This window comes from Haliaeetus albicilla, chromosome 12 (assembly GCF_947461875.1).
Source record: "Haliaeetus albicilla chromosome 12, bHalAlb1.1, whole genome shotgun sequence".
Taxonomy (NCBI): domain Eukaryota; kingdom Metazoa; phylum Chordata; class Aves; order Accipitriformes; family Accipitridae; genus Haliaeetus; species Haliaeetus albicilla.
The window spans coordinates 8,387,765-8,414,746 of NC_091494.1; the positions used below are offsets into that span (position 1 = coordinate 8,387,765).

At 38.1% G+C, this 26,982-nt stretch overlaps 1 protein-coding gene across 1 annotated transcript; it reads right to left on the bottom strand.

The window, feature by feature from the left end:
* Window positions 1-26,982, bottom strand: IREB2 (iron responsive element binding protein 2). The gene is made up of 22 exons (XM_069797921.1): window positions 26,869-26,982; window positions 25,272-25,361; window positions 21,905-22,070; window positions 20,556-20,693; window positions 18,316-18,537; window positions 16,550-16,619; window positions 15,171-15,354; window positions 14,513-14,652; window positions 13,532-13,703; window positions 12,112-12,212; window positions 11,530-11,646; window positions 10,205-10,364; window positions 9,221-9,356; window positions 8,402-8,486; window positions 7,636-7,792; window positions 7,233-7,357; window positions 6,834-6,938; window positions 6,404-6,546; window positions 5,052-5,199; window positions 4,841-4,963; window positions 3,990-4,175; window positions 1-3,346 (listed from the first exon to the last, which is right to left on the bottom strand). The coding sequence occupies exons 1-22, from the start codon at window positions 26,885-26,887 to the stop codon at window positions 3,236-3,238; spliced, it is 2,898 nt and encodes a 965-aa protein (XP_069654022.1). The 5' UTR covers window positions 26,888-26,982; the 3' UTR covers window positions 1-3,235.

Consider the following 26,982-nt stretch of genomic DNA (forward strand, 5'->3'; position numbering starts at 1 on the left):
TGTGATATAATTTTCTTTATTAAAAATAATTTACAGCATCAGTAACATTTTATGCACAATTGTCATCAGCTGAACTTAAGATATATCTATACAATACTTACTGAACTTAAAACTTACACTGTTCTGTTGGCTTTAAACAGCAGACATTGATTTGCAGTTGCTTAAATATGATTAATATACACAGTTTCATGTCCTCATACTTAGGTGTAAAATGTATAAACATCAACACTATCTCAAAGCTTTGTAGTTTGGGAGGGGGAGGGAGGAAGAGGGGTGCAAGGAGAGAAAATATTTAGAAAAATTGGAACAGATTCTTCCCCCAAATAAAAATGGAGAGAGAAGTCTAGGTTAAATACATCTAACACACTGAGTCACTTCTTCAAAAAGGTACATATCCTCCTATGCTTTAAGATACTATAAAGAGGTCTAGTTGAACCATGTTTGTTTGTGTGTGATCACAGCAATCCTTTGACTGTACCATACCCTGCTGCTGCCAGAAAGCAGATGTCACTCTTCCTCATCTAAAGCTCATAGGATCCTTGCAGCGTGTCCAAAGTTAAACGTCTTCCCTTTGCTGCTGGGCTGTTGAACTGGACTTTACAACATTCGCTGCTGCACAAGGGAGAGGAGACAGGCACATGACCATGGATAATCAGGCAAGTGTTATCTTCACTGGCAGCTTGCTACCACGTAAGGGTACATAAGCAGTGCTGTTCCTCGCAGCACCCACTACACTTCAGGTGGACAGATCTTAAGGGTAGGAGTCAGTCTGCACAACTCACAAAGATGCTATTATTGACTTCGGCATATTTGGGGCTGGACTCACTGCAGCAGCAACAGCAGGAGCCTGAAGTTGAACAGCAACTGTGCCAAAGCACAGCTCAAAAGCTGTCTTTCATTAAGACATAGGAGTGCAGCAGATTTAAAGTAGTTGCTGTGGTAATGAAATCCATCATGTCTCTTAAGAGAGATGACTAGTTTCATTGGTGACAACTTGCGGATAAGTCACATCCCTTGAAATTGCACTTAACTTCACAATACTGGTTTTCTTCACATGGCTTGGATCACTGTCTCCTTCTGAAGCAAGGAGCGTGTTACTGCACTAGAGAGGGTGGGAGGCTGTGTTCTGTTCAAGCATTAGCACTTACACAAGTTTTAAATAGGCTTGTAGTTGTGTTTTTATTTATCATCTGCACGAGGCATCATTATGCGCCAGCACTAAGTTCCTATTTGCTCCCCAATAATGAACATGCATTTTCTTGAACTAAATCAAGAATATACCTTTGAGCTGGGAAAAAAACCAGTATTAGACACTGTTGTATAAGAAATAAGATCAATAACTCTGGGTAAAATTCACAAAAGTGTACTACAGAAAAGAAACTCATTCAGCATTCAAATGAATGTAGTATTCAAGAATGCATTGATTTATCACCCATATCAGTGGTAGGAGTCACCAGCATGGTTTCTATCTTGACTAAAAGAAAACCACAGCAAAACTAGTCAAATATAGAAACAGATTATACAGAATTTCAAACTTTAGGGAACTTCGTCCAATAAAATAAAAAAGGTGTATCAAAGTTATGGCAGTGAAGTCAAATTAATTTGGCATTTGAACTGTCAAAAAATTAATATATTGTAATGATATAATTATGCCAGGGTTTGTTTTGTTTTGGCTTTTTTTTTTTCAGGAATGTCAGAAACATACTATTTAAAGATTTGCATGGTCCATCTGTTAGCTTGCAAGTCAACTAGCTTAGTGTCTGGTTATAATAGAAAGCACATGTAGTAAAGCTAACATAGTCCTCTTGAAAGTTTTGATATTTAAGACAATGTTTATCAAGAGCAAAAAATCTTAAAGCAAAATCTTGACAATTTATAGGCAAGTTATTGCAGTTTTGTTCTCTAAAAGAAATTAATCTCTACGTAAACTGTAAGCAGTATTATGAAGCTTTGCAAGATACAGGAGCACAGAAATAGCATCTTGAAGCTGAGGACTCACTTGCACAGGTTAGAAGCTATCAATGCTTAGTTAAGTGGTAAAACAAGCATTTTTGCAGAAACGGTGCATCTTCTGTTAATATTAAATATGGAACAGGGTTTTTACCATCAATGTGCTGACAATTAAATTTGTAGAAGTTGCAGTGGCTTAAGAGACAGATTTTTTCAGTATTCTAGGATCTTCAGCAGGGGAACGTGGTGCTTGTTTGGAAGAGCTGTAAACTAACAGCATATTAGAAAGTGTTAAAGGGCAGTACAGCTACCTCAGATATTTAATATTTGACAAGTAAGTATAACTTATGAGACAGAGGTTGTATTTAAAGCAGAGGAATTTAAACAGTCCTAATAAATGTTTTTAAAGATTTTTAAAGGTTAAAATACTAAGGGGAGGTACTTTGTCTAATGATATCACAGACAGTACAGTAAAAACTGATGTCATAAATGAAAAACTGCATTCCTTGAAGTAGCTATGATAAACTTCAAAGGACACTGCAGCTTGCCAAAAAGCTGGGGTGCTACACTTAGCCTGCATGAACAAAATAATTGTGAGCATTTTCTTAAATGCAGAGGTGTTTCCCATACTTCTAAGCACACAACATTTCATAGCGTGAGCAGTTTTAAATCTGGATCCAGATGAAATATAATACCATAATAAAGGTAAAGAAAGTCATGATCTGTGATACAGGATACGATGGGCCTCATGTGGACGGCTTTTTGTTCAGCCCATAACCTAAAAAGCAAGAAATTAAAAACTGAATATCTGTTTTAAGCTCTGGATGAAAAAAAGTTAAAAAAAAAAAATTCTGTTTGGCCTTTAACATTCCATACCGTCTGCTACCCTTAAACCAACAAACAGCAGTACACAGATTTACAGGTGCAAAAACTGAGTGGAAATAACTGCAGAAAATCTTACATAATAATCTTCAGCACAATCAGTTTCAGATTTCGCATAGTTTATTTACAAAATGGTCTGATAAAACATCCCCTCCATACTTACAGCTCTCTGCCACAATACACATGTTGATTTTAGCAATGTTTAATAGCACCATTAGAATATTATTTAAAATCAGGAAGGATCTTGTTGCAGTTACAATGATTCACAATCTTTTACATCCATGGACGAAGTAACTTTGAGCACACTAGGACTGTTTGCAGTTCCACAGTACAGATTCCTGGGTTCACACAAGGCATTTTCAGAATTACCAGTTATGCAAGGTACCCATATAGTCAGTAGCTACTATAAGAATCTTCGAGCCACAAAGTTTAGACTTCCACCATATTTGTATAAAGTTATCTCCATGTCGTTTTCAAACAAGGCAATCACGCTGAATACTTTTCCAGTGCTTGCCTTCAAAACAAAACCAAAAAGAGAGACCAATTAAGAGTTTTGCTTTCACCTCCCCCTGCTTATTCTCTGTTAACATTCTAACCCCAAGTTTGTTGAACACAAGGAAATTCAACCCGCTTATCCGCCACTGCAGATCCGAGACACTGCAGGGAACAGAATGAAGGCTTATTTTACTGCACAGTTTTGATCCAGCTGGGAGCATGCTACGTACCTATTGATAACAAAGAAAAAGCCATTTCCCTAAGACAGTGCAGTGTGTGTTATTATGGGCATATGGTTCCTTTACACAGAATGGAAAGCTGAAGCCTCTCTCAAACAGTTGCACTCTTGTCTTTAAAAGAGCCTGAATGAGAGACGAGACTCAATTCTACCCTAATACAGTACCGACGAGGGGGGAAACAATGCCCAAAAGAACAACCAAGAGTTTGAGGTCACGTAGAAAGTTACATAGAAAAAACGTGTATATGTACTTTGGGAAACTTCAATAGTCATGACAAATATCAGGCAAGACTATAAGCTTACTTTCAAAGAGAATTAAGTTTTGTTTTTTCCTGCTTTCAACCACCAAGATTAACTTTTCTTTCTATGCTTTCAATCATCAGTACATTCAATAAAGAAATTAAACAAAATATTGCAAAGATACCTTAACATCCAAAGTCATTCCGGGCGACAGCTCTGGAGGGAACAATACAGAAAATTGCTCTCTCCCAGTGAGGCCCAAAGTACTTGGATTTTCCCCGGGAAGAAACTGAAGTGGAGCTATGCCAATTCCAATCAACTGACTTTTATGAACCTTCTCATAGCTTTCAGCTAGGACAGCTTTAACACCCTGCAAAAACACAAGTGATTTTGTACTTCAGTACAGTAGTCAGAGTGAAATGCAAAAGTAAGCTTCAAATACATATTATGTCCAAAATCTTGCAATTCAAACTGAAGAGTAAAGAGAGCACTTTTGTATGAGTCCTGTAAGTAAGTAGGTAACATCTTTTAGCTTTACAGCTAGATGAAAGTAAATAAGCCAGATCTGGCCCATACAGTATAAAATGGAGTTTTATAACAGACAGTGACCATGCTGTAGTTAGCAGGCAGAAAATCCCAGACCAAATGCAGTTGCTTCCATTACTCCACATGAATAAATGGCTGACCCAGAAGATATTCTGCATGTTAGTGGAAATTAGTCTCTAATAGGTAGATACTTAATACCCCATGGAGAGCAAACAGAGGTCAGCACTAGATAAATCTCTAATTTATCTCAAAGTCTGGAGTCTAAGATGGTAAGTGACATAATTAGGAAATTCAGATGTATCCTGATTAGTGATTCTCTTCTATGAAGACTGTAGCACAGCCTATTAAGAAGTCTTTAAAAACAAAATGTGGTATTATATTCAAGATTGAGGACAGTTTCTAAACACATGCCCCAAACTAAACAATGTGGTTTTAGGTATTTCCAGAAAAAACAAAAACACACCCCAAAACCAAACAAACCAGCAATACCAGTAAAAAAGGCCCTTTTGCAGCCCAGTCTCTTGAGCTACCCAGTCCATACTTCTTTCCTGCTAGAATAATTACAGGGATGCCTCCTTTCTGGTACAACTCCGCTGCTTCAAACACATCTAGCTGTGGAGTAACAAAGTGAAATAGTTTGAGCAAGTTCTAAATCGGCATCACAATTTCAGAGTAGCTATGCAAACAAATATATTTTTACCGTTTGTCCTGATGGGAAGTGAATTGTCTTAGGAGCTGGTTTTCCTATGAACTTATTCAGAAGCTTGATATTTGCAAAGGTACCTCTTGTCATCACAGCATCATTACCTCTTCGAGCTCCGTAAGAGTTGAATTCACGAGGTGTGAGTCTAGAATAAAAAGAATATTTAAGAGGGCATCAGTTATTTTAAAGGTTACCTGGTTTAAGAGGGCATCAGTCATTTTAAAGGTTACCTGGTTTAAAATGGTGTTATGATTTCTGTAATTATTGCAGCATCTCTAAATTTTCAGTGTAAGATGTAAAGAACTATTCATCCAACAAATGTAATTATTATAAACCATGAACAAAATGTCTAAATCATTGCTAGATTATTCACAAGGAAAGCTGCAATTTTGAATTAATTTTCTGTGACTTTATTATAAAGTGCTATGAGCAGTATGGGACTTACAGAAGAATTACGGGGAGACTGTTATAGGAAACAAGCCTGTTTAATAATCCTCTTAACCTCTACCAGCATATTTATTAACAAGTGTTGTACCAAAATGAGAGCTTTACTCAAATCAAATTACCATCCTGGGATTAAAGGCCCATTAATTTTTCCTTCTCATAATACTACTCGTTCAGACTGAATGCAATAGTTTGAAAGGAGACTCCACACCACAAGCTATTATTTTGTCATGCTTCACCAATACTGTAATAATAATATACCTTTGGAATATAACGCAACAATATAATTTCCAAAATATTCAGCAGAGGTGTGACACTGAATAGCTCAGCACCACATTGTGTTCTGTGTCTTTTCAGAACTTCAGCAGGAGGTGACAGGCACCCACTACTGCTGCAGGATGCTCACTGATGCAGAGGTAAGTTAGAGCACCAATCACACTCATTTATAAAACTGGCTTCGTTTTTTTTTTAAACTATATATTATTTCTAGAGCTTCTGATCTGTTCTGTGCATCTATTTGACTGTTCTTGAAGCTGATGACAGTAACAGTGACTAAGCTCACATTAACAGAAGATCAGTCACCTGATTTTTTAGTAAATTATTTTTGCTTTGGCATGCATTTGGCAGCAGACATTACTGTAACAACAGCTATGAGAATGAGTTCTTTAAGAGTATGTCTCAGCTGTTTGTTGTAAGCTTAAGAGACTGCAAGAAGAGTGATTACTGGGATTGCAAGACAGGTGATTACTTACAAACACCAGTAACAGTCACTACTTTGCTTATCCATGTATAATCTCCACTTCATGCAGACAGGCATTTATAAAGGAAAGCAACAGTGCTCATCAGTTATTCAGCATGCAAAGCAGTCCTCTGATACAGAGCTGTTTAACATGAAAAGTCCTTACCCTTTGTTGGTCAGATACTTAGCAGCAGCACTACTCCTTGCAATGCTTCCAGCAGGGGATATGTGATCTGTAGTTACAGAATCTCCCAAATAGAGCAAGACATGGGCATTTTCAATCGGTTGTGGTGAAACGGGTTCTTTGGCCTAAAAGGGAAGGGGGCAGCGGTGGGGGGAATGACACCAACAGCAACAAAAAAAAGAAACACATTTTTCTTCCAAGATCCTTAGGGACATAAAACATATCCGCAATATACGAAGGCACACTGATGTACAGGCTCCATACATTCCAGAGATACAAACAGTATTTAAAAGACTGAGAAGTATTAGTGATAATCAAATTTGTTACTCAAACATCAAAGCTTTACTAGAATAGCTCTTCCTCTACTTAAATGTAATGCGTATAATCTGGTGGATAGATCCAATGTACTTACAAGTTTATCAAAAAAGGAAGGACATCTGATGTAAGTAGATTTTAAATCCCAGGGAAATAAAGTTGACTCAGGTGCTTCCAGTAAATTCCATCGTTTGTTTCCTTTCTACAAAAAAGAAAATTAATCAAAAAGAACAGATAAATTGGTTTATGATCCTTTTACATTCTGAAACCAAAAGACTTACTGGTGATTTTCTTTTTAATTTCTATTATATACTGCAGGTTACCTCACTGGATATTACTTAAGAATCACTATTTAATACAAGTATCCATCTCAGTTAAGTCCCTCTTTACATTAATGGAAATAACTGACAAACCAAATCATGTTCAACTGGAAGATATGATAAAGCTACAATGAAATGCAATCTTTAAGTCATGTAGAACAAGAGACCATTCTTACCTCCATTTTTTCTTTCAATTCCTTAAACATGGACGATATCACACACTCTTCCTCCACTGTGTGAAGTTCTTTTCGGGTGGGCCAAATATCTTGTAAGTAAATACTTTTGCCATTAAAGCCAGTGCCTGAGTAAGATTTTAAACAGAATAGTAATTTTGAAGAATAGAATATAAGACTTCATATTAGAAGATAAATACGTATATATTCAGGTCTTCACAGATGGTACCAAATATGCAAAGAATTTCATCAGTTAAGCAGATGCTTTGCTTTAGCTACAAGCAACACCAGATATGACTGGGCTTTCTCTTCAAATATACCAGGTTTGTATGCTGAAATGCATGTGAAGAAACCTCTTCTACGTATGCATTAGATGCCGAAATAGAAGACATAAGGAAATACTTACCCAAAGGCTCAGTTTCAAAGTCTATTCTAACAGTGCCTGCAATAGCATAAGCAACCACTAGCGGTGGAGAAGCAAGGTAGTTGGCACGGACACAGTCACAGAGACGTCCTTCAAAGTTCTTTGTTCCGGACAATACTCCACAGGCAATTATATCACCCTGAAAGGTAGACACATATGTATTTTTCTGGGACTCTGTGGTACTTCAACAGCTTGTGCTATTTTTTGTTGACTAAGTCAGATGTGATTTTTAACATTGCACTTCAGATATTTATTCTTGAACTTCAATTTAAAGGCATTTTGCTCTCTCCCACCACCCTTCCTCCTTTTCACTCTTGACCCTCTGATGTGTTCTCCAGTCACTTCAGTGAACTCCTCTCCTGCTTTTTATTTGTTGTATTTTTCTTCTGCTTCACAAGAAAAAAATGCTGTGGCTGTTTAGACACTGCTGGTTAAAATCACTCAACCACGTAGCTCTTTAAAACCCTCCTCTTCATTTGATACAAAATCTACACATTGCATCCTCCCTAAGATTAGATCCTATGTATTTATCTTGTAATTTATATCTGTATGCTACAAATATTATTTATTACATTTATTTTACATAGCAATGAATTACCATGGTCTCCCTCTGATATGCAGATGTGCAAAAAGGTCATGCAGAGTCCAAACCAACAAGAAAGTGTAATTTGCATGGATTACTGTATTTCTTGATCACTTAACTGGGTGAGAACCATATTTCTGTTTTCAACAAGCCTTAGAGCTTTACCTGTTTTATTGCATTCCTGATGGCTTCTGGCAAGGGGGCAGTGTTTCCAACACAGGTTGAACACCCATAACCGACAACCTCAAACCTACATTGGAAAAGAAACAATCACATAACACATTAAATGATTACAAGCAATTTGTTAGCAAAACAGCTTTTTCTTTTATTAGCAATCACTAAGATGATTTTTTTTTTCCTTTGACAATTAAACTTTTTAGGAAGTGAACAGCAGACACTACATCTCACTGATGCAAACAGGAAGATACAAGGTAACATTTTTGTAATCCATCAAGATAAATCAAATAAACTATCTCAAGATGTTGTTAGTTCCATAAGTAATGGCAAAGCAAAGGCAGTAACGTTCCTCACAGAGCACAGCTGGGCACTGTTACAGAATTATGAACATAATCTAATTGTTATTGCTACAGAGCAACGAGAAACATGCTAAACAATCCATGACAGCAGCAATGTTAAGTAAAGACTAATACAGACTGCCCTGATTTACAAATTTACATCCAGCTTCCACTTTTAAAACATATAAACAAGCGCATCCTGTCCTGGAAGACACTTACAATTAAGCAGATGGCCACTGAAAAAAACAGAGCTCAGATGAGGTAGTGATCTAACACAGTAAATTGTAAGGTGGGAATAAAATGGAGTAAAAGAACTTCAAGTCAACAAGCAGTTAAAATAACAATCCAGTAAGTTAAGAATTAGCCAGCCCAAAATGAACAGCAGCCATATTTATCAACCTGTATAAAACCCCTGTGTACTATGACCCTGTGACCTAAAATGACAAATGAAGTAGGAGTCACAACTTACCCAAGCTTACTGAGGTATGGTAATACTCCACTGGAACTGAGGTAATGTGTAACCATTCCACTGCCTGGTGATAAACTTGTTCTTATGTAGGGCTTAACCACTAGGCCAGCTTCAACAGCTTTTTTGGCCAGGAGTCCTACCAAAAAAAAAAAAAAAGACAAAGACATCTTATGTTTTGTATATCCCTTAAAAGAACGTCTACATGATGCTACGTTAGTTAAATTAAGCATAAAAACCCCAGAGGATTAGCAGACCTTCAGTTTATTAAATTATTAAAGCAACTACTTGCCTGAATAAAGTTTCTTAACTCATAACAATATCATTCAGGTTTTTGTTCCCATTCCTACAATGTAGATGCCCATTTTCTGTAAGAAAAATCTCTTTCCCATGTTCTAGCTGACAGTGCAAATCCATTTATTCTTCTTCTGATACAGGCCACACAGCCTTAAAGGGAAGCTTGCCTTGGCCACAGAAAAGGCAAAAGAAGAAAGCAAGGTCTAACAGAGGATTAGCTGTTCTGGGAAAATTGTATGCAGCTTGTGAAGGTACGGCGCATACTCCTTAACTAGTGACTAAAGCACAGCACAACTGTTCAGCAAATATGGATTTTCTTTCCAGACTCTGTAAGTTAACTATAGTTCAAGCTACCATCATCCAGGATGGAGTCAAAGCTAAAGCCCACCTCCTGCATCATGTTGCTATGTGCACCCATCTGAAAAGAGCCCTAAAACTGGTTACCTGTTGAAGTATTTTGTAATTACTATCATTAATACTGCTTTATGACACAAATTTTGAGATTGTATTATTTAAAAGTAACTTTCATTATATAACCTCTAGAACACACAAGAAGTTTAAGGCTAAAAGTTTACAGTTTCAAACCTTTAGGTCAAGTTATTACAGAGAACCTACAAAAGTGAAGGTAAAGGCTGTGTAAACATGGGAGCACCATTAAGATCAAGTTAGTTGTCACTAGTCACAACATACCTGCAGCAAGCATGACAGATGGATTACAATTATTTGTACAGCTGATAACTGCAGCAATGACAATGCAGCCATGAGATAGCTTGTATTCATTTCCTTCATACTGAACAGGTACAATGTCATTCTGTTTCTCAACTGCAATCTGAAACCCTTTAACACCAGACTAGATGACAAAAATACATGTTAGCAGTTGTTATAGTACAGAAAGTATGACATTACAGCAAGACCAAGTGAACCCTCATTTTAAAATAATCCTCAGTTGTCCCATTCCTTAAACAGATTTTAAAAGCAGCCCTCAGTTCATGCCTCTCTCCAAGTATACAGTGGTCTCATCCTTCTTTCTTCATCATTGCTTTAACTTTGCAACAATTGTGAACAAATGCCAGTCAAAGCACAGTTGATCCCACACTCATTTCCTGCTATACATGAAAGAGCAATCCCTTATGAGTATGTGTCTAACCCTGTACAATACTTGTTTCTGAACTAGAAGCATGCCCAAGATGTTAATTGGAAGAGGATGATAACTAAAAGCAGACTAGGTCAATTAACATTTCACACCCTCCAGCTCTTCAGCACTCAGACATCCTCCAGAGGTCCCTTTCAACCTCAACCATTCAGTGATCCACAATCAGTTATGATTTCTCTCTCCAGCACAACTGATCATTCTGTATTATACACCTCATCACAAGCCAGAAATGATAAAACCAACAGAAAGAATTTTTACAGAGTAAGTATATATGTTTCTAATACTGCTGCCAGTCTTCAACGAGAAACGCTAAAAAATGAAGATGCATTCCTGTTACCTGTGTTCTTAGATACCTATGCATATTCTTAACCAAAAACATCACCTGCAGAGTAAAAACATTTCCTCTGTGAAGTCAAGTAAAGCTGCAAGCAAAAATCACTTGCTAAATTAAGAACCCAGAACACTGATTAGCTGCAAATCTTGGAAGTCTTCCTGCAACTCCTTTAAGATATGATGAATTTTCTTTTCTTATGGTAATTCTGTTTTGGAAATTAAGTAAAATGCAGCTGTTTAAAAAAAACTCTGAAAATGAGAAAATGTTTCCCAGGCTTATGCTATTTATTATTTAACTTGAAGTTTTTCCTCCCTAGCAATCTAAACTGTGAAATTAAGGATTTTTGTAAGTTCTGTTCCTGAAAAACACACCTATGATTTACCAGCTACTATCCTCAGGACACAAGAATATAATTGGATAAGCTGTTAATAAGGAGGGCTCAGCAGGTATGCAAGGAATAAGTGACATAAAATTTATTCGTGTAGATTATAAGAAGTACTTTTTGAAGAGTACATCAGTTGTACAAACCTTTTCATTTAAGCAGGCTTGGAAGTCACTTTTCATGTTATTAACAGCCACTCTATCCTGGGACCTCTTGGGGCCACTGACATACGGAATTATAGAACTTAGACTAATTTGCACTACCTAAAAAAAAAAAGAAACAGAGAAAAGGCATGCATTACCAGTCCCAGCCCAACATTACATTGAATATACTCGAGACATCTGGGACCTCTTTTGTTTAAATTTGAATGCTCCAAGACATGAAAATGGAAGCCCAGAGTTTTAAAGACTGCCCACAGTAAAAGGCTATTCATGTTATTCCAAGCGTCTGAACACTACCCCTAACTTTTCTACCATCCGTAAGACTTACCTGATCACTCAGGAGTGATAGGAATTCAGTATCTGTTAGTTGACATGAACATAATTGTACTTCCCTTCTTTCCCCTACCCTCTCTATATTTTGCAAACATACTCTGCTTCTCAAAATTTTGAGTTAATAAATGCAACCTTTATTAAAGCAATGAAAATTACAGCAGGAGATAAAATTGTTAAATCAGCAGTAGTTATTATGAGAACCAAACATGCAGAAACAAGTCATTTCAAGCATACCTGGGAATACTCAGGTTCTCTGGAAGAACTCTCATAATTTCTAAATAACTTCACAGCTTTAAGATATGCTTCCATGACCTCAAGCTTGGCCTTGTCAAAACCTTAGGAAGGTTATTTCAAACATGAGAAAAGTTACATTAAAAAAAACAAATAAAACAAAACACACAATTCTCAGAAATGAAGACTGTTTTAAGCATATCATCCAAAGTACTTTTTTTCCCAAGGCACACCACTTCTATACCCTGACCTCCATGAGCTATTCAGGAATGATACACAAATTAGAATACTTTTTAGGTTTTTTTTTTTAAGTTAGCTTAACTTTTCTTCTTATATCAAGGAACAAAATAAGCTGTTTCAACTTTAGCAGTTTTAACTCTAAATTTACAGATGTGTCCCTGAAGTTCATAAAGCTTTTCACTATTAATATTTACCTATTTAATACAGACCATGTGCTTAGTTGATAACAGCCAATATTACTGGCTGCTGTTAGAAAATGTTTCATTTGCTCTGAACTGACCAGGCAAAACACGTTTGCTATTAAATTAAAAATCTCTGACTCTTATTTAAAAGTGACAGATTTCAGTTTCAGAAAGGCTTACTAATGTGAATGAGCTTTTTTTGATATCTGTTACCCTGTGGCTTTCTCTATTTGCAGTATCTTGATAAGGAACTGACATCCTTCTAGCTTAGCTTGAAATGTCAGTGAAATAATGCTCTTGAAAGGAAAAAAATCGTTGTGAAAAAAATCAGAAACATGTTGTGATTTGTTTTGCAGTTTCACTTATTTCTAGTAATCATTTTATGATTATTCCTATAATGTAGGGAATCTACAGGTGGTTAAGGGATTCATTTCATATCAAGAAGTTCCATACACTTTTCAAAATACAAGTGAGAATTTTCTTAATACTTTTAATGGTTTACACATCCTTTCAAAAACAAGGACTCTGGATGTTGAAAAATAACACGATGTTAGTAAATAAGGTTCTAGACAAATGAACCAGACCGGACACAAACCTCAAGTGCAAGTCAACTATCTACATGCCAGTGTCATGCATACAAAAACTACAGCCTCACTTAAATACATGGGATACATGGAGACCAAATAGGCCACAAGAAAACAGCCATGCCAATAAACTCAGACCCGAATGCCACATACTAAGTGTCTGCAAAAATCAGTGAACACTAAATATGGATGGTACAATTTTTGTGGCAGGTATTACACAGATGCATGAGATTCTACAGGATAAAAGTCGTATATCCCATGACACAGCCTGTTACTGTACAGCAGAATTTTATGCATTAAATTGACATCAGAACTCTGTGGAAAGTCGCTGTTTAAGAGCTATGGAGTTTTAAGCAAAAAAACTTATTACCACATATCTAAAACACTATTACAATGAATCCCTACTTTAATCTTTACCTGTATGCTTTAAGTGCTTCAATGTCACATTATCAACAGGGAAAAAGCTCAGAATAGCACCATATTCAGGACACATATTTGCTATTGTGGTTCGGTCTGCTACAGACAGCTGGGAAACTCCACTCCCAAAAAACTCAACAAATTTTCCAGCGACATCAGCTTGCCTAAGATGCTGTTTAAAGAACACACAACAACATTTGTTACTTGAAGAGGTACAATGCAAGCAACGTTTGTTGCAACAATTTGCAGTTAGCGAGGCATGAACATTTAAAACAAAAAGCTGAAACCTTAAGGCCCACATTTGCAAAAAAACCCCAAGCCGCATTAACATACTGAGTTCTAAAAATCTACACGGGAAGTTGACATAATAAAACACACCTCCATCTGCAACCAAGTTCTTCAGATTTCCTAGTCAAGAACAGATACATGCTTTTTAAGGCATCATGCCAGAAAGAAGAATGTATTTCCAAGCAATCACAGCTCTTCAATGCTTTGATGCTAGCTCCTCACCTACTGCAACAGTAACAGCTTGAGCCACAATGGCAAAACCCTGTCTTCAGAAAATATGTTCTTGAGTTATGCCAGCTTACAACCATAGATAGGCCTTGCATCTTGCAAGAGTGTTTTAGAACAGAAAGGGTATCCAGGAAAAGTTTCTAAGCTAGGGAAAAAGCCTGCATACTATCAGCAGGGGAAAAATGGAAAACAGGGCTTCTCTCCCCTGCCCCCATACTTGGTTTTTATTCTTATTATTTTTTAGTGAAAGAGGGCCTGTAAATAAACCACTAAAGAGGGAAAAGCAAAAAACCACTACTTTGGAGGACTATTAAATAAAAATGGTTAGAGATGATTTGTATCTTACTGCACTGCCATGATTAAAGGTGTACTAAAAATACACCCAGCATGTAATTCAGTTGTCAACCACCACTGGTAGAACTTGCAACAAACTTTGCTTTGTTTGAAAAGGCATCAAACTCTTACCTTTGTAATGCTTAGAACAATATCTATGGATGTAGCAAGTGGGCTGGCTGCGCCTGTCAGTTCACACCCAACAACCTCAGGCAAAGTCAGAGTAACTGGCATCCCCAGCATCACTGCTTCTGTTTCAATCCCCCCAACGCCTGGAAGGAGACAGAGTATTAGGTTGCTTTTCATCAGTTTAAGTAACCAACACTAAATATATTGAGGTCCTACAATCTAACAAAAGCCTCCCTATTAAGCCTAAAGGCTACAGCAAGAAATGTAGTTCTCTGGTAAATATTTGTACATGAAAAATAAAATCAAGCAAGACTACTGCTGAAGTTAGACTTCACAGTCAACCAGAAGATATTTTATATCTAAAATTAACTTTCCAAGAGAAAAGAAACCTTCATACAAATTTTATACTGCATGTACAAACAGCATTTACTTGAATATCAACTGTTTTTTTGTTATTTTTTCTTTAAATTACAAAAAGCAGTTTTTCGATGGAAAGAAACATTAGTTGAGATTATTTTTTGACAAAATAAAATTCTGAAGAATAATTCAAGACAGAGTTTGTTATGCTTGAGATACAAATATCCAGTGGGAAGAAAGTATTTCTCAGTAATGCTTTAGTATGCCTTTCAAAGTGCTATCAAGTTATTCTTAGCATACTTACCCCAGCCCAAGATACCCAAACCATTTACCATGGTCATATGAGAATCTGTGCCAACCACGCTATCTGGATATAGGAAATCTTTAACTTCAAAAACAACTCTCGACAAATATTCCAAGTTAACTTGGTGCGCCATTCCAGTCTCAGGTGGAATTATGGAAATATTCTTGAAAACCTTTGAACTCCACTGTAATTTTTCCAAAATTAGAAAAAAAAAAAAAGAGTTGCATTTTTTCCAAAGATAGACTCAATTCTTAGAACATAACTAAAAAGACAAAACTAACATGCAATGAAACAGTACTTGCTATTTACGCAAGTGGCTTTTGCTTGCCTGTCAGAGGTATGCAATCCCCTTGGATTCTATACATTCTTCATCATCAACAAAACCATTCATTCAATTCCTGCTGAAGGCTGAATCAATAATTCATACCTACCTTTCAAAAGCAGAACTGCATAAATCTCTTACCTCCCAGTTCACACAACTGATTTTGAGCACAGCTAAGACTAGTATTTAGACAACAGAACCTAAGCACTTGTATTTATAGCAGGATTTAGTTTGTTTTACACTCCTGGATGAGACAGAAGATGCAATTTAGAAAAGTGTCTTGCTACATGCAAACTCAGGATGCTAGATTTAAAAAAGCTGACATGGAAACTTGTAACAAGATTCAGCTTGGCAGTTTCCCTCTTTAATAATGTAAAAGCTAATTTGCAACTTCAAGAAACCTCGTAGTCTGCCTATATGAAAAGATTTTTAGATAATTGCATTGGATTCCTAAACCATGTTACAATAGTGGATGAGGATCAAATACCAACACTGCAGACCCCTGGCTATCAACAAAGCAGCCCATGTTCACCACACCAGACTTCCATTAAAAACAAGTTTACCACCACTGCTGCCTAGTTTGAGAGTAGCCATGTCTCAACACCAGCCTCTGTTCAACATTTCCAGCTTCAGTAAGATTTGTAACAGAAGTATGGATAAAAGAACCTTTTATCCAGAAACTCATTGTGACGTAAGGCACTGAGGTCATTAAAAAGACTAATGCTTCATAAATACCTACTTTGTTCACTACCTTCACACTGAGAAGAACCAAATCAAACAGTGTAAACTTTTTCAAGTTAGAATTACAAAAACCTCTCTCTCCTTTAAGTGACACCTAGATTTAGAACTTCTGCTGCCTAACAACTTTTAGATTCAAAGTCACAAACCACGTTATTAGACAATTTTCTGTTCCCACATTAAATTCAGATTTGAGAGTCAGACATTTCCAAATGATTACATTTAATTTATTGTCTAACACTGAACACTTGTAGACAAATGGAGCAAGCTCTTAAAACCACCAAAACACAATACAAAGCCCACAGGTACACAGACATACCTTAAAAAACTGAAGCCTCTCTCTATTTCTGCCAAATTCCATCTCTTGATTTTTCAATACTGTCTCAGGCCTAGAAAGATATGAAGTTTACAAGCACTGTCATAATTCATTTCAAACAACAGAAGAACAAGTTGTTATTTTTGCTTGTTTGATGAAAGACTCATTTAAGCCTGCAGCACAATTTGAAGTGGTTTATTAGAACAAAGATAATGCCTTCCTTGCAGCAAGCTTTCTGTAAACAGTGAAAAATAACCAATTTCATCTGTGCTGTGCTTGAGAACATGTTTATTCTAGGAACAGTTTGCCTAAAGCATTTGATCTCAAAAATATTCATTTTAAGAGATCTACTTTAAGCATGTACTACAGAAGCTTTGTTTTTTTTCCTAATCAGTAGTCTTACAGGTTGCACACCACAAAATTCAATACAATAAAGAACCAAGATGTTCACTAGTTCACATAAAAACACTCTCTGTGTCCAGTACTAGCCCTTTAGCAACTGAGTAGGACATGAGGGCAATTGTAACAATCTTCCATTGCTGTATTTTTTGCCTCCAAGCTACAGTTTTTTCTTCTCAAGTACTCATCAATACAATTTCATAAAACAAACCACCTTTTCTTAGTAAGTGTTATTTATTAAGATACTGATATTCATTATAAAGGAGTAATTCACAATTTAAGAGGAATAACCTCTGCTTTGAGGAGGTGAACAAGGAAGACGACACACTTGCTTTTTACCAGGAAGGAAGTCCTCAATTCTCTAGAGGTGTATTTTACATCATGAACCTTCCCCTTCTTCTCTGCAGTGTCAGAAGGTTAGCAGTTATGCTGTTTTGCAAAGCCCCAAGGGACAGTCATCATTGAGACTGCAGCTTAATAAATACCACTGCTGTTTTGCTGCCAGAAACATCAATATTGCTCAAAACATCACTAATTCTGCATTCCTACACCTGTACAGAGCAGGAATATTTGCCTATCTATAAAATTACCAAGATAGTCAGCATCATATCACTGTGGGATACCAATTTGGTCAGCTTTTAAATTCTACACCTGTCCAGCACAGGAAGATAGGGATCTGAACTGTCTATCAGACAAAAGAGGTGGCAGCTGAAAGAAAAGGATGATTACATGTAATTGTCATAGATGGAATGGTACACAATGATCTGTTAATAATACTGAAAATCTGGAAAAGGCAGATAGATGAGGTTCCCCTGGGCCATTACATACAGGCAGGATATTCATTGAATTCAACTCAGTGACAGATGGACTGTGAGATTCCATAGAAGTTTGGGGATGATGTATAGGCTAGGCTCTTAGTTCGTCTTTAAGAGTCAGAGACTTTTGAAGGTTCTCACAGAAAAACTAAAAATTACTTTTAGAAATAAATCAACACTTCATTGGTTTATTCAATGAGGTTCACTTTGTAACATACAGAGGATTACTCCTATGCTTTGTTGTCCTTGTAAAGAAACAAGGGAAGTCTCAAAATTTAATTTGAAAATCACAGCCATGAGTCACACAGTTGGCCATCTGCACTGTGCTTCATAAAGTCCTTCTTGTAAAAAAAAAAAAAAAAAATTTATTGTAGACTAATTCAAATCTATTACATCAGACCTTCTAGATGCTGAAGCCTGTCTATGGCACATGCGAAGAAGAGAACAGAAGGGCGTTTAGGAAAAAAAAATAAATCACATCTCTATGAACTGTCACAGGCAGTGCTTAACAACACAGAAGTGTACAAATAATTAAAAAAAGGGAAGCTTTCATACTCGGGCACCGGCTGAAGATGGAAAGGACAGAGGATAGGTGTGTTCTCAATCTGTGCAGAAAATTGTCCTGAGTTGCGACTCGAATCTCCAGCACTACACGGCCCCTTACAGGCAGTTTGACCCCTGCAAGGTAGCTTCCGAGGCTGTGCCTTCAGTGGAGAAAGCTTTGCCATCGGCTTCTGTGAATCACCACCTCCAGGATTTGGAGCATTCTGTATTGCACTGTAACATTAAATAGAAGAATAATTTAGACATTAGGAATTTTGCTCTTTTTTTTTGTTTTGTTTTATGCAATCCCTTCAACAGATTATAAAAGATTATCTGAAAAAAACCAGTTATTATACTACAACCCTGTTGCAAAGTAAACTACCACTGGCTAAGCTTAGTTAAGTAACATAGCATGGTAATAAGTAAGTGAACAGAACTGGATTGTCTGAAAGATTACCACCAGATAAAAAACTCCTTCAATTTGTTCACAACAGACCAGAAATCTTTATAAACAGTGTTGCAAAGGCTAAACTCAGGGTTTTAAACTTTGAAGGTATGGGTAGAGCCTCATCCAAATGGTGGACTTGCTCAACATGTTTCTTTTTTTAAGACAGTGCTGTACATGTTCTGTTAAATCCACAGAGGAATGACTACAGACAAAGCTTTCTCAAGGAAAGAAACGTAACTTTATTATTTAATAGGCTTTTAATACAAATTCTCAAAGGCTCAGATATATCCTATACACTATTCAATGCAGAGGTAAGACAGAAAAGTTGAGAGTTTGGTTTTTTTTTTAAATAAAGCCCATGCTACCCTCTATTTGTACAATATTCAGTCTTCGCATGAGAGCAAAAGCTTGTTGTGAAAAATTAATGATTTTTTACCTCTCAATATTTACCAAATCATGGATTCATAATTAAAGCCACTGCTTTCTTCTGCTTCAGTAACACAGAAAGATACTTAGTTATCTAACTGCAGGATAGTGCATGGCCTCAGAGGATACCTTGTCTAAATCTCAACTTGGTACACAAGCCTCTGATCAGCAGGAGATGGAAGCTACATAAAAGCAGCGCAAACCATCCTGCAGCAGAGGGTTTCTTATCATAGACCAGCAGCTGCTGAGACCCTGTAAGCTTTCCAGAAGTGAAACTACAGAAGCTGGATTTATCATTACAAAGCAGCACGTTGAGACCTCTTGCCAACACTTGGTCTTTCTGATAATTTTAGGCTAGCCTAATTGCAATCAAACCAGCTGTCCCTCCAGACCCAAGATTGGACAGACCACAGAACTGAAACGACACATATGCAACACAACAAATGATTTGTAGCTTCTTGCTCTTCACTATTCTAGTACCAACCAAACTGAAATCCTGTATGTACTTGTAAGGTCTACAAAAATTACTTGTACACCCATGTCCATTTGACCACAGGCTTTTTTCCCCGTGAACTTTTAAAATCCCCAAAGAGCTTGAGCAATTTACACAATTCTGCATGAGTTTGAAAGGCTCCATGATGGAGGGTGGAGGAGAAGGTGGAGGGGAGCTGCATTATTTACTGTTTACTTCAGAGAACACTGAATAAAACGTGAGTTTTTCCTCTTCTGCAGTATTATGTTTCTAGCAAAAGGCAGCCCCAGGCTGTTTTCATCACAATACTGCCCATCAGAAAAGGAAAACCATGCTGTTAGTTTTCCAGTCCCAGTACTTTTCCAGACTCCTACAAGTACTTCTCTCTCTGCAGATACATGCAGCTTTTTTTAATCTGCTGTAAAATCCAGGCCCATAAAAAAAAAAAAGTCATAAGCTATCAGCTGAAATGACAGTCTTTCAATATGTCCAGCAGGATTGCAAGCGATTGGCAGTGACAAGGCAGTGACTTTTAAAAAAAAAAGTTTTGTTTAACATTAACAGTAAAAACAGGGCAAAGCAAAATTACAAACTCCCTCTGCCTCATTCTCTTAAGACATGCTATTTTCTGGAAACCATGACAGATCCAGTTATTTCAGCAATCTCTGGCCCAGAATTTGGGCTGTCAGTCAACTTCATCCATAACCCCTCACAACCATTCTTTCTCTCCTTCAAAAGTGTTATTTTATCCATTTTTATCCAGCCCTCTTTCAAATACCATCAGGTGTAGTTTCAGGGATCCACACACGACAAATGATTTGATGGGATAGTACCAAGACCAGAGTGAATCCATACTTCAGTATCAGACAAAAATGTATGGCTCATCAAAAAAATGAGGTACGTTACCATTTGCTGAAATCAATCTGCAGAGAATGGTCAACAGTGAGATCAGTTGGGCAGGCAGGATTGACTCTGACAGGATCTCCTCCAGCATTTCTCACAGCCTCCCTCATGGCAGCGAAATCCACCATTGCTGGAATTCCACTAACAGATGGAAAAACAAAATCGTATAATAACATGGGACTTCAACTCACTAAAATATACAAGCTTCTTTTTAATTTTAAGTCTACATCTACCCAAGTTTTATTTCAGGTAATAAACCCCGACTGCTCTATTCTCTAAATTTCAAAGAAATTTAAGCATTTTTAAAAGTTAATGAAGTTGGTACTCATTCAAAACAAGCAACAGCACGTTTGACGATAACTTACCAAACAAGAACATAGGAACATCTCAAAGAAGAGAATTACATTTCTCTTTTGTCTTGCTATGCTTCTGAAGTGCTACGGTACTTTACTACAAAACTAATTTTTAGATACTTACTACCTTTATGATAGAACCTTGCTATGCAAACCATGCTCATGCTATACATTTTAACACCTTAGCTTATATCATTACTCTTCTTACAGAGCCAGCCATTTCTGAAGCTCAGAGCATTTTACAAAAATATTCTTGTTGCCATTACATAGAAATGTGTATCTCAAGTAAAAAACTGAGGTGAGGACAATGTTTATATAACACAGTACTATATAAATCTTCCTGACTTCACTTGCTAAGCATAAGTTACCTCATTTTTATTATTAATATCACAATTCCTTTTTTAAATTATCTCACTTCTTGATAAATATATAGTTAATGAGTCAGCAAAACAGCTTAAATTTAATATTTGCAAATTGCTGAAGGACTGCCCTTTTACCTATGCCATACTCAAATCACAAAGAAAGTTAATACCCTAGGAGACTGCTTTTTAAATGTATGTATTATTCATGGATTCAATTGAATTACATGTATTTGTGGAGTAAGCAGTATTTAATCTTCAGTTATCTCAAGAAAGAATTCTATATATTTCAATGAACTGTCAGCCATCTGGCTACAGCCAAAATGTCACCACTTCCATTTGTGTTTTGGCTCTTATCCTGTAAAATGTTCCTGGTAATCCAACAGCTTCAGCCTCGCCAACCTGCACTAAAACCAGGGTACCCTGTGGAACAACTCTTATCCTTGCATCACATGTAATTATCATGAGGAATTTACTGGATAGCAGCAGCAGTGCACAGGTTTCTATTGAGAAAAAGAGATACTTCAGTATCAAAAGGCTAGATGCTATTTATTTTCAAGCCAAAGAATTGTACATATAACTCAGTGAGTTTACACAGATTATTTCAGTGGTTTTGGCACGTGCACACACACACACTTACGTAAAGTCTTGAAGAACAACTCTGGCAGGACAGAAGGGCACTTCAACATTATTCTGTTTTGTTTTCCAGTCTAAGATGTTCATAGCATCTGTTTCTTTCACCAAGAAGCCATCACAGTTACGGATACTGGATTCAAACAACACTCGTATGGAATAAGGCAGAGTATCTAGGGTAAAGCAAAGTAACTGACTTAAGTAGTGCAACACCGTCAGCTTATGTAGTTTTTTAAAAATTACCATCTCCCATTTCTAAAGAATTCCACTTTGCTAGGGATTGGAAGGATAAGAGCTACAGGAGCCTGCTTTTCCAGTTGCCTACAGCTTGATCTTCATTACACAATATGAACAGTGAGTTGCATAATGTATACATTGCCGAGGATTAGTTATCACATGGGATTTGAATGGAAGATACCAATGGCTTGACCACATTGTGTTAAGACAGTGACATTTAAGAAGGTATGCTATGCTGGCAGGAGAGAGATGCACAGGATCTAGAGCTGGGATTACTATCAGAGTGGGTGAAAAGCAACAACAGTTAGAACATTCAAAAATATTTTTTTAACTGTAAATTTCACCATTTCATTACTTGAGGTATCAAAAGCATCTAAAGCCAGCATATTTTCTATATTTTACTTTTTTTATAAACAGTGATATGAAGACCAGAAACTACTCTGCCACGTGCCCTAAAATTAAACACATTTCATCAAATATAAAGAAGAATGACATTTCACTAAATACAACTTTAGTTTGTTACTGATCTGGATTAAGGTATTGACTAGAAGCAGTAAGAAAAAATTAGGGAACTGGAAACAAGAAAGAAAAGTGGGAGGAGAAAAAAGAAGCAGATGTCACTACTCACTGCAAACAAAAAAAACATGCAAGATTAATTCACATTTCTCCCCAAATCCCATTATTTTCAGCACCATTCAAGCAGGCAAATGACTTTGAGAACAGTGAGAAATGTAAAAAAAGTTATTTGAAAGAAGAGGGTGAAACAATTAAGTTCAGGCTTTAACAAAAAAGTTGAATTTGGTGGTCTCAACCTAATCCAGAGGTATGTCCACAAACTATTAATATAGGATTTGCTTACTTTTTTCTCATTGTGTGTCTTTCTCAGGTATTAACCATTGTTGTGTAATTAGACAAGTCACTCAAAATAATCAAGAATGTAATCAAAACCATGTCTAATCAGATGTAATGCCACCACTCACTATCTAAAAGCCAAGTCACCAGAAGAAAATTGTTTTGCTTTTTCTTGGATTACAAATAATAAGCAGTGCATCCTTACAGTGATAAAGCTAACTGTTCAATGGGCTGCTCAGCAGCCACCAGCTATGGAGAAGCAACTACTTTTCTCTGTTAGGCACTGGCAAGCTCATGTCTGCAACGCTGTGTGCAGTTTTGGGCCTCCCAAGATACAGGAGATCTCAAGAAATGAGATCACACCCAGCAAAGGGCCTTATAAGATGGTTATGGGGTCACCGTACCCAACACACAGGAGTAGTTGGGAGACCTGGGTTAGCTTTCTCTTCTCAGGGTGAGCAAAGTGAGCTAACTGTAGTCATCCACAACCTAATAGGACCTGCAGAGAAGGTGAAGCCTAACTTCTCAGAAGTCCATGGTGAAAGGACAAAAAAAAAACCTCACAAGGTGCAGGAAGGGACACTGTGACTGGATACAAAGAAAAACAAGTTCACAGGGAGGTTGGTTAAGCACAGGATCAAGAGAGGTGGTGGAATCTCCATCCTCACAGAGCTGCAAAGCTCAACTGAGAAAGGCTCTCCAAGTTAGCCCTATTCCCAGCAAGAGGCTGGACTAGATCTCCAGATGCCCCCTCTGCCCTAAATCATTCTGAGCTCTTTCTAGCTGCCATTTTCCCCATAACTGAGTACTATTTTAAACACTAGGAAATCAGATTCTCCCTAGCAAATTGGCAAATAAATCAATTACCATTTACATTAGTAATCTTAATTTAAACAGGCACTTATTGTCAGATTATAGTTAGAAGCCTTAAGGCAGAGGGCAAACAGGTAAAAGCCAAACTTAATGTTGCAGCAACAAATGCAATAAGCAAGTCCAGGTGCTGGATTTGCTACCAGTGCTGTCCCGCACTGTGCATAAATTTTATTTAATATCTTGATAATATGTAGTTAATATGATGCTTCCAACTTCTGCACAGAAGCTTCTATTGGAAGGCAAAGACACTCTTAGTCTAGTCTGTTTAGACTCCTTCTCCGACTATCTTCGGGAACATCCGCTGCTGCTCCAAGGTTTTTGGCACATCTTAGCAGAAAGTAGTATCTTCTGTTTATATTTCTGCTCCTGTCACGAGGCTTTTCAAAAAACTGCCGTAAAACCAACTGGTTTTGTTACTACCACGCTACTGCTTCTTCCTGGAGAAAGCCAAAACCAGAAGCATTCTACCTCCTTCTTATACGCTTATCTGAAAGATTAATGTCATTATTACAAGTAGTAGAAATTTGCAAGAGCCCACAGCTGTTGCACAAAAGTTTCAGCAGCCATTGTACACCCTCTTCCCTTCAAACAAGAGGGAAGTAATTACTCCTGTCAAATATGGGTTTAAAGTGAAATATCCACAGGTAATTTTTTAGTTAAGAAACACATCACAAATTCTGTAAATATAGGAGAGTAATTCAGACCTTGCAAAATTGAAAAAAAAAATTCCAAATACCTTTAATATGCACGTCAGGTAAATATTTTAGGAAGGAGTTTAACGTGAAAGCAAAGGGAGAGAATAATGAAAATATGTTTTGATTATGTGCAAGAGTAAAGCACATTTCAGCTGACACTGATCTATAACTGTCTCCATCTGCATGTATTCCCCTCACCCATCACATACGCACATACTTTTTATTTTTTAAAAGGCACCCAGACCCAGAGACCCAGTAAAAGTCTTTTTGGCACATACCATCTAGTGTGATATTACACACTAATGACATGCCGAGATTAAGCAATCGTATGAACACCACAAAGCCTCATCTTACTGCAGCAAATGCAGTAGCAGCTATGTTCTAGTAAACACAGTTACCCACTATCTGAAGTTGCTGGTAAGGTGAAACTATAACACCAAGCAGCAGTACAAAATTACAGTAAAAACTGTATTTATTTTTTAAGTACTATGTAGGAGTTCTCTGTCACTTCATTTTTTCCAGAAGAGAAATTATTCTGATTTGGAGTATTGCTGACAACTCCAGCAACACCTATACTTTCTCCCTTACTGAAAAAAAACTACATGAAGTATTACCCCCTACCAACTTCATAAGGCAGTAACAGATTGGAAAAGTGCGAGCGGTGCATGTTTATTGCTGGTACCATCCCAGTTACAAACAACTAAAAACTATCATTACCATACTTGGCGCCTCCAAGCTTTGAGACATTGTAGAACTTCTTTTGTGGATAGTTTCCTAATGCTTCAATTACGGGCTGGTAAGGGCTTCCTGGGGGAAAAAAAAAAAAACACAAAAAAAGTTACAGCCATAAAAAAATGGAAGGCTTGAGCACTGATAGACAACTCGTAAGAAGAGCTTTTTATTTCTGATTTTACCAAAAATAATGTTCCTCTAGGACTGTAAGGAAATTGTAATATGGAAATGTTTCTAAATGGATTGAGACACCTAGTGATGTAGATACATGACTAAGATACATTTGAAAAGTATCTGTAATGCTAGCTATATACAGGTCACGCGAGTAATCAGCACAGTCACATGCCTGAATACGTTTGACCTTTATTGTCTTGGTTTACCATCTACAAAATAGGATAAATGCACCTCACCAACTCAGATAAGAGATACAGGTTTTAATATAGTAGAAAACATAAAAGCATTAAGTGCCAGGCTAATGACAAGCAAACAAGAGACAAAAATAAACCTCATAACAGCTATTAGGTGGACAGAATAAATAACTTCTTAAAAAGAGAAAAAGTAGTTCACAAAAAGCACGTTTTAATTCAATTGCTGGCAAACTAGAGGTGCAGTGCCAACGATACACTCCCTCAGGCCTAAAAAACTTCATACAGTAAAAGTTTAAGAAAATAAAATCTAATTACAAACAGCGGGGAAAATGGTGTTAGTTCTGACATCACCGAGCTGCTCCCGTGAGCACAAATACCAAACGTTGGCTCTGCAGCAGAACACTTACCCTTTGTTTGCCGTTTGCTTTGATCTTAATACACTACAGTTACACTTTCACTGCAAAGCAAACGCCGCATCATCAACAGCTAACAAAAAACTGCGTCACTTGAACAGCCAAACAATTAACATGACACCCACCCCCCCCCCCCCAAATTAAGCCGAGTACCGTTTAGGCCTCAGCACTACGGGCAGACACCTTTATGGGCACGGCACCCCTCGCTCAGCCACCGCGTCTGCGGCGGAGAGAACCGACAGAGAGACAAAAACCGTCACCGGGAATAACGGGAGGACCGGCGGGACGTGCTTACGCCCGCGACCAGCCGCCCAAGGGAACAGCCGCCGGGCGAGCGGGTCCCGAAGCCGGCCCCACCGCCACTGAGAACAAAGCGATTCCCGCGGCGGGGGACAGCCGCCGCCGGGGGCAGTAACGGGCCCCGGGTGCCCCGGAGCAGCGGGGGAGCGACGGGGGGAAGGGGTGGCCCCCCCCCGCAGGCCCGGAGCAGCTTTCCCGGACAAAAAGCCGCCGGCGGTCACCGGGAATGAGGCGAGACCGTGGCGGGAGGAGAAGCGAGGCGCCGCGCGCCGCCTCACGACGACCGCGTTCGGACCGGGCCGTCGCCCCGCTCCGCCGCCGCACGACCCAATCGAAGCGACGGCCCAGGCCGCAGCGGGGGTCCCGCCGGGTGAGGTGACGGCGGCGGCGACGACGACGACGACGACGACGACGACGGCGGCGGCGGCCGGCCCCCCCCCCCCTCCGCCTCCGAGGTCGGAGGAAGCCCCCGCGGGAGGCGGAGGACCCGCTCCCACTGACCTGGCCTGACAGAGTCCATCGCTGGCGACCATATTAGCTCTGCGGGGAGGGGAGCGGGGGGCCGGGGGGGGCGGGGGGGAAGCTGGCCCGGGCGGGGCGGCCCCCAGCTCTCGC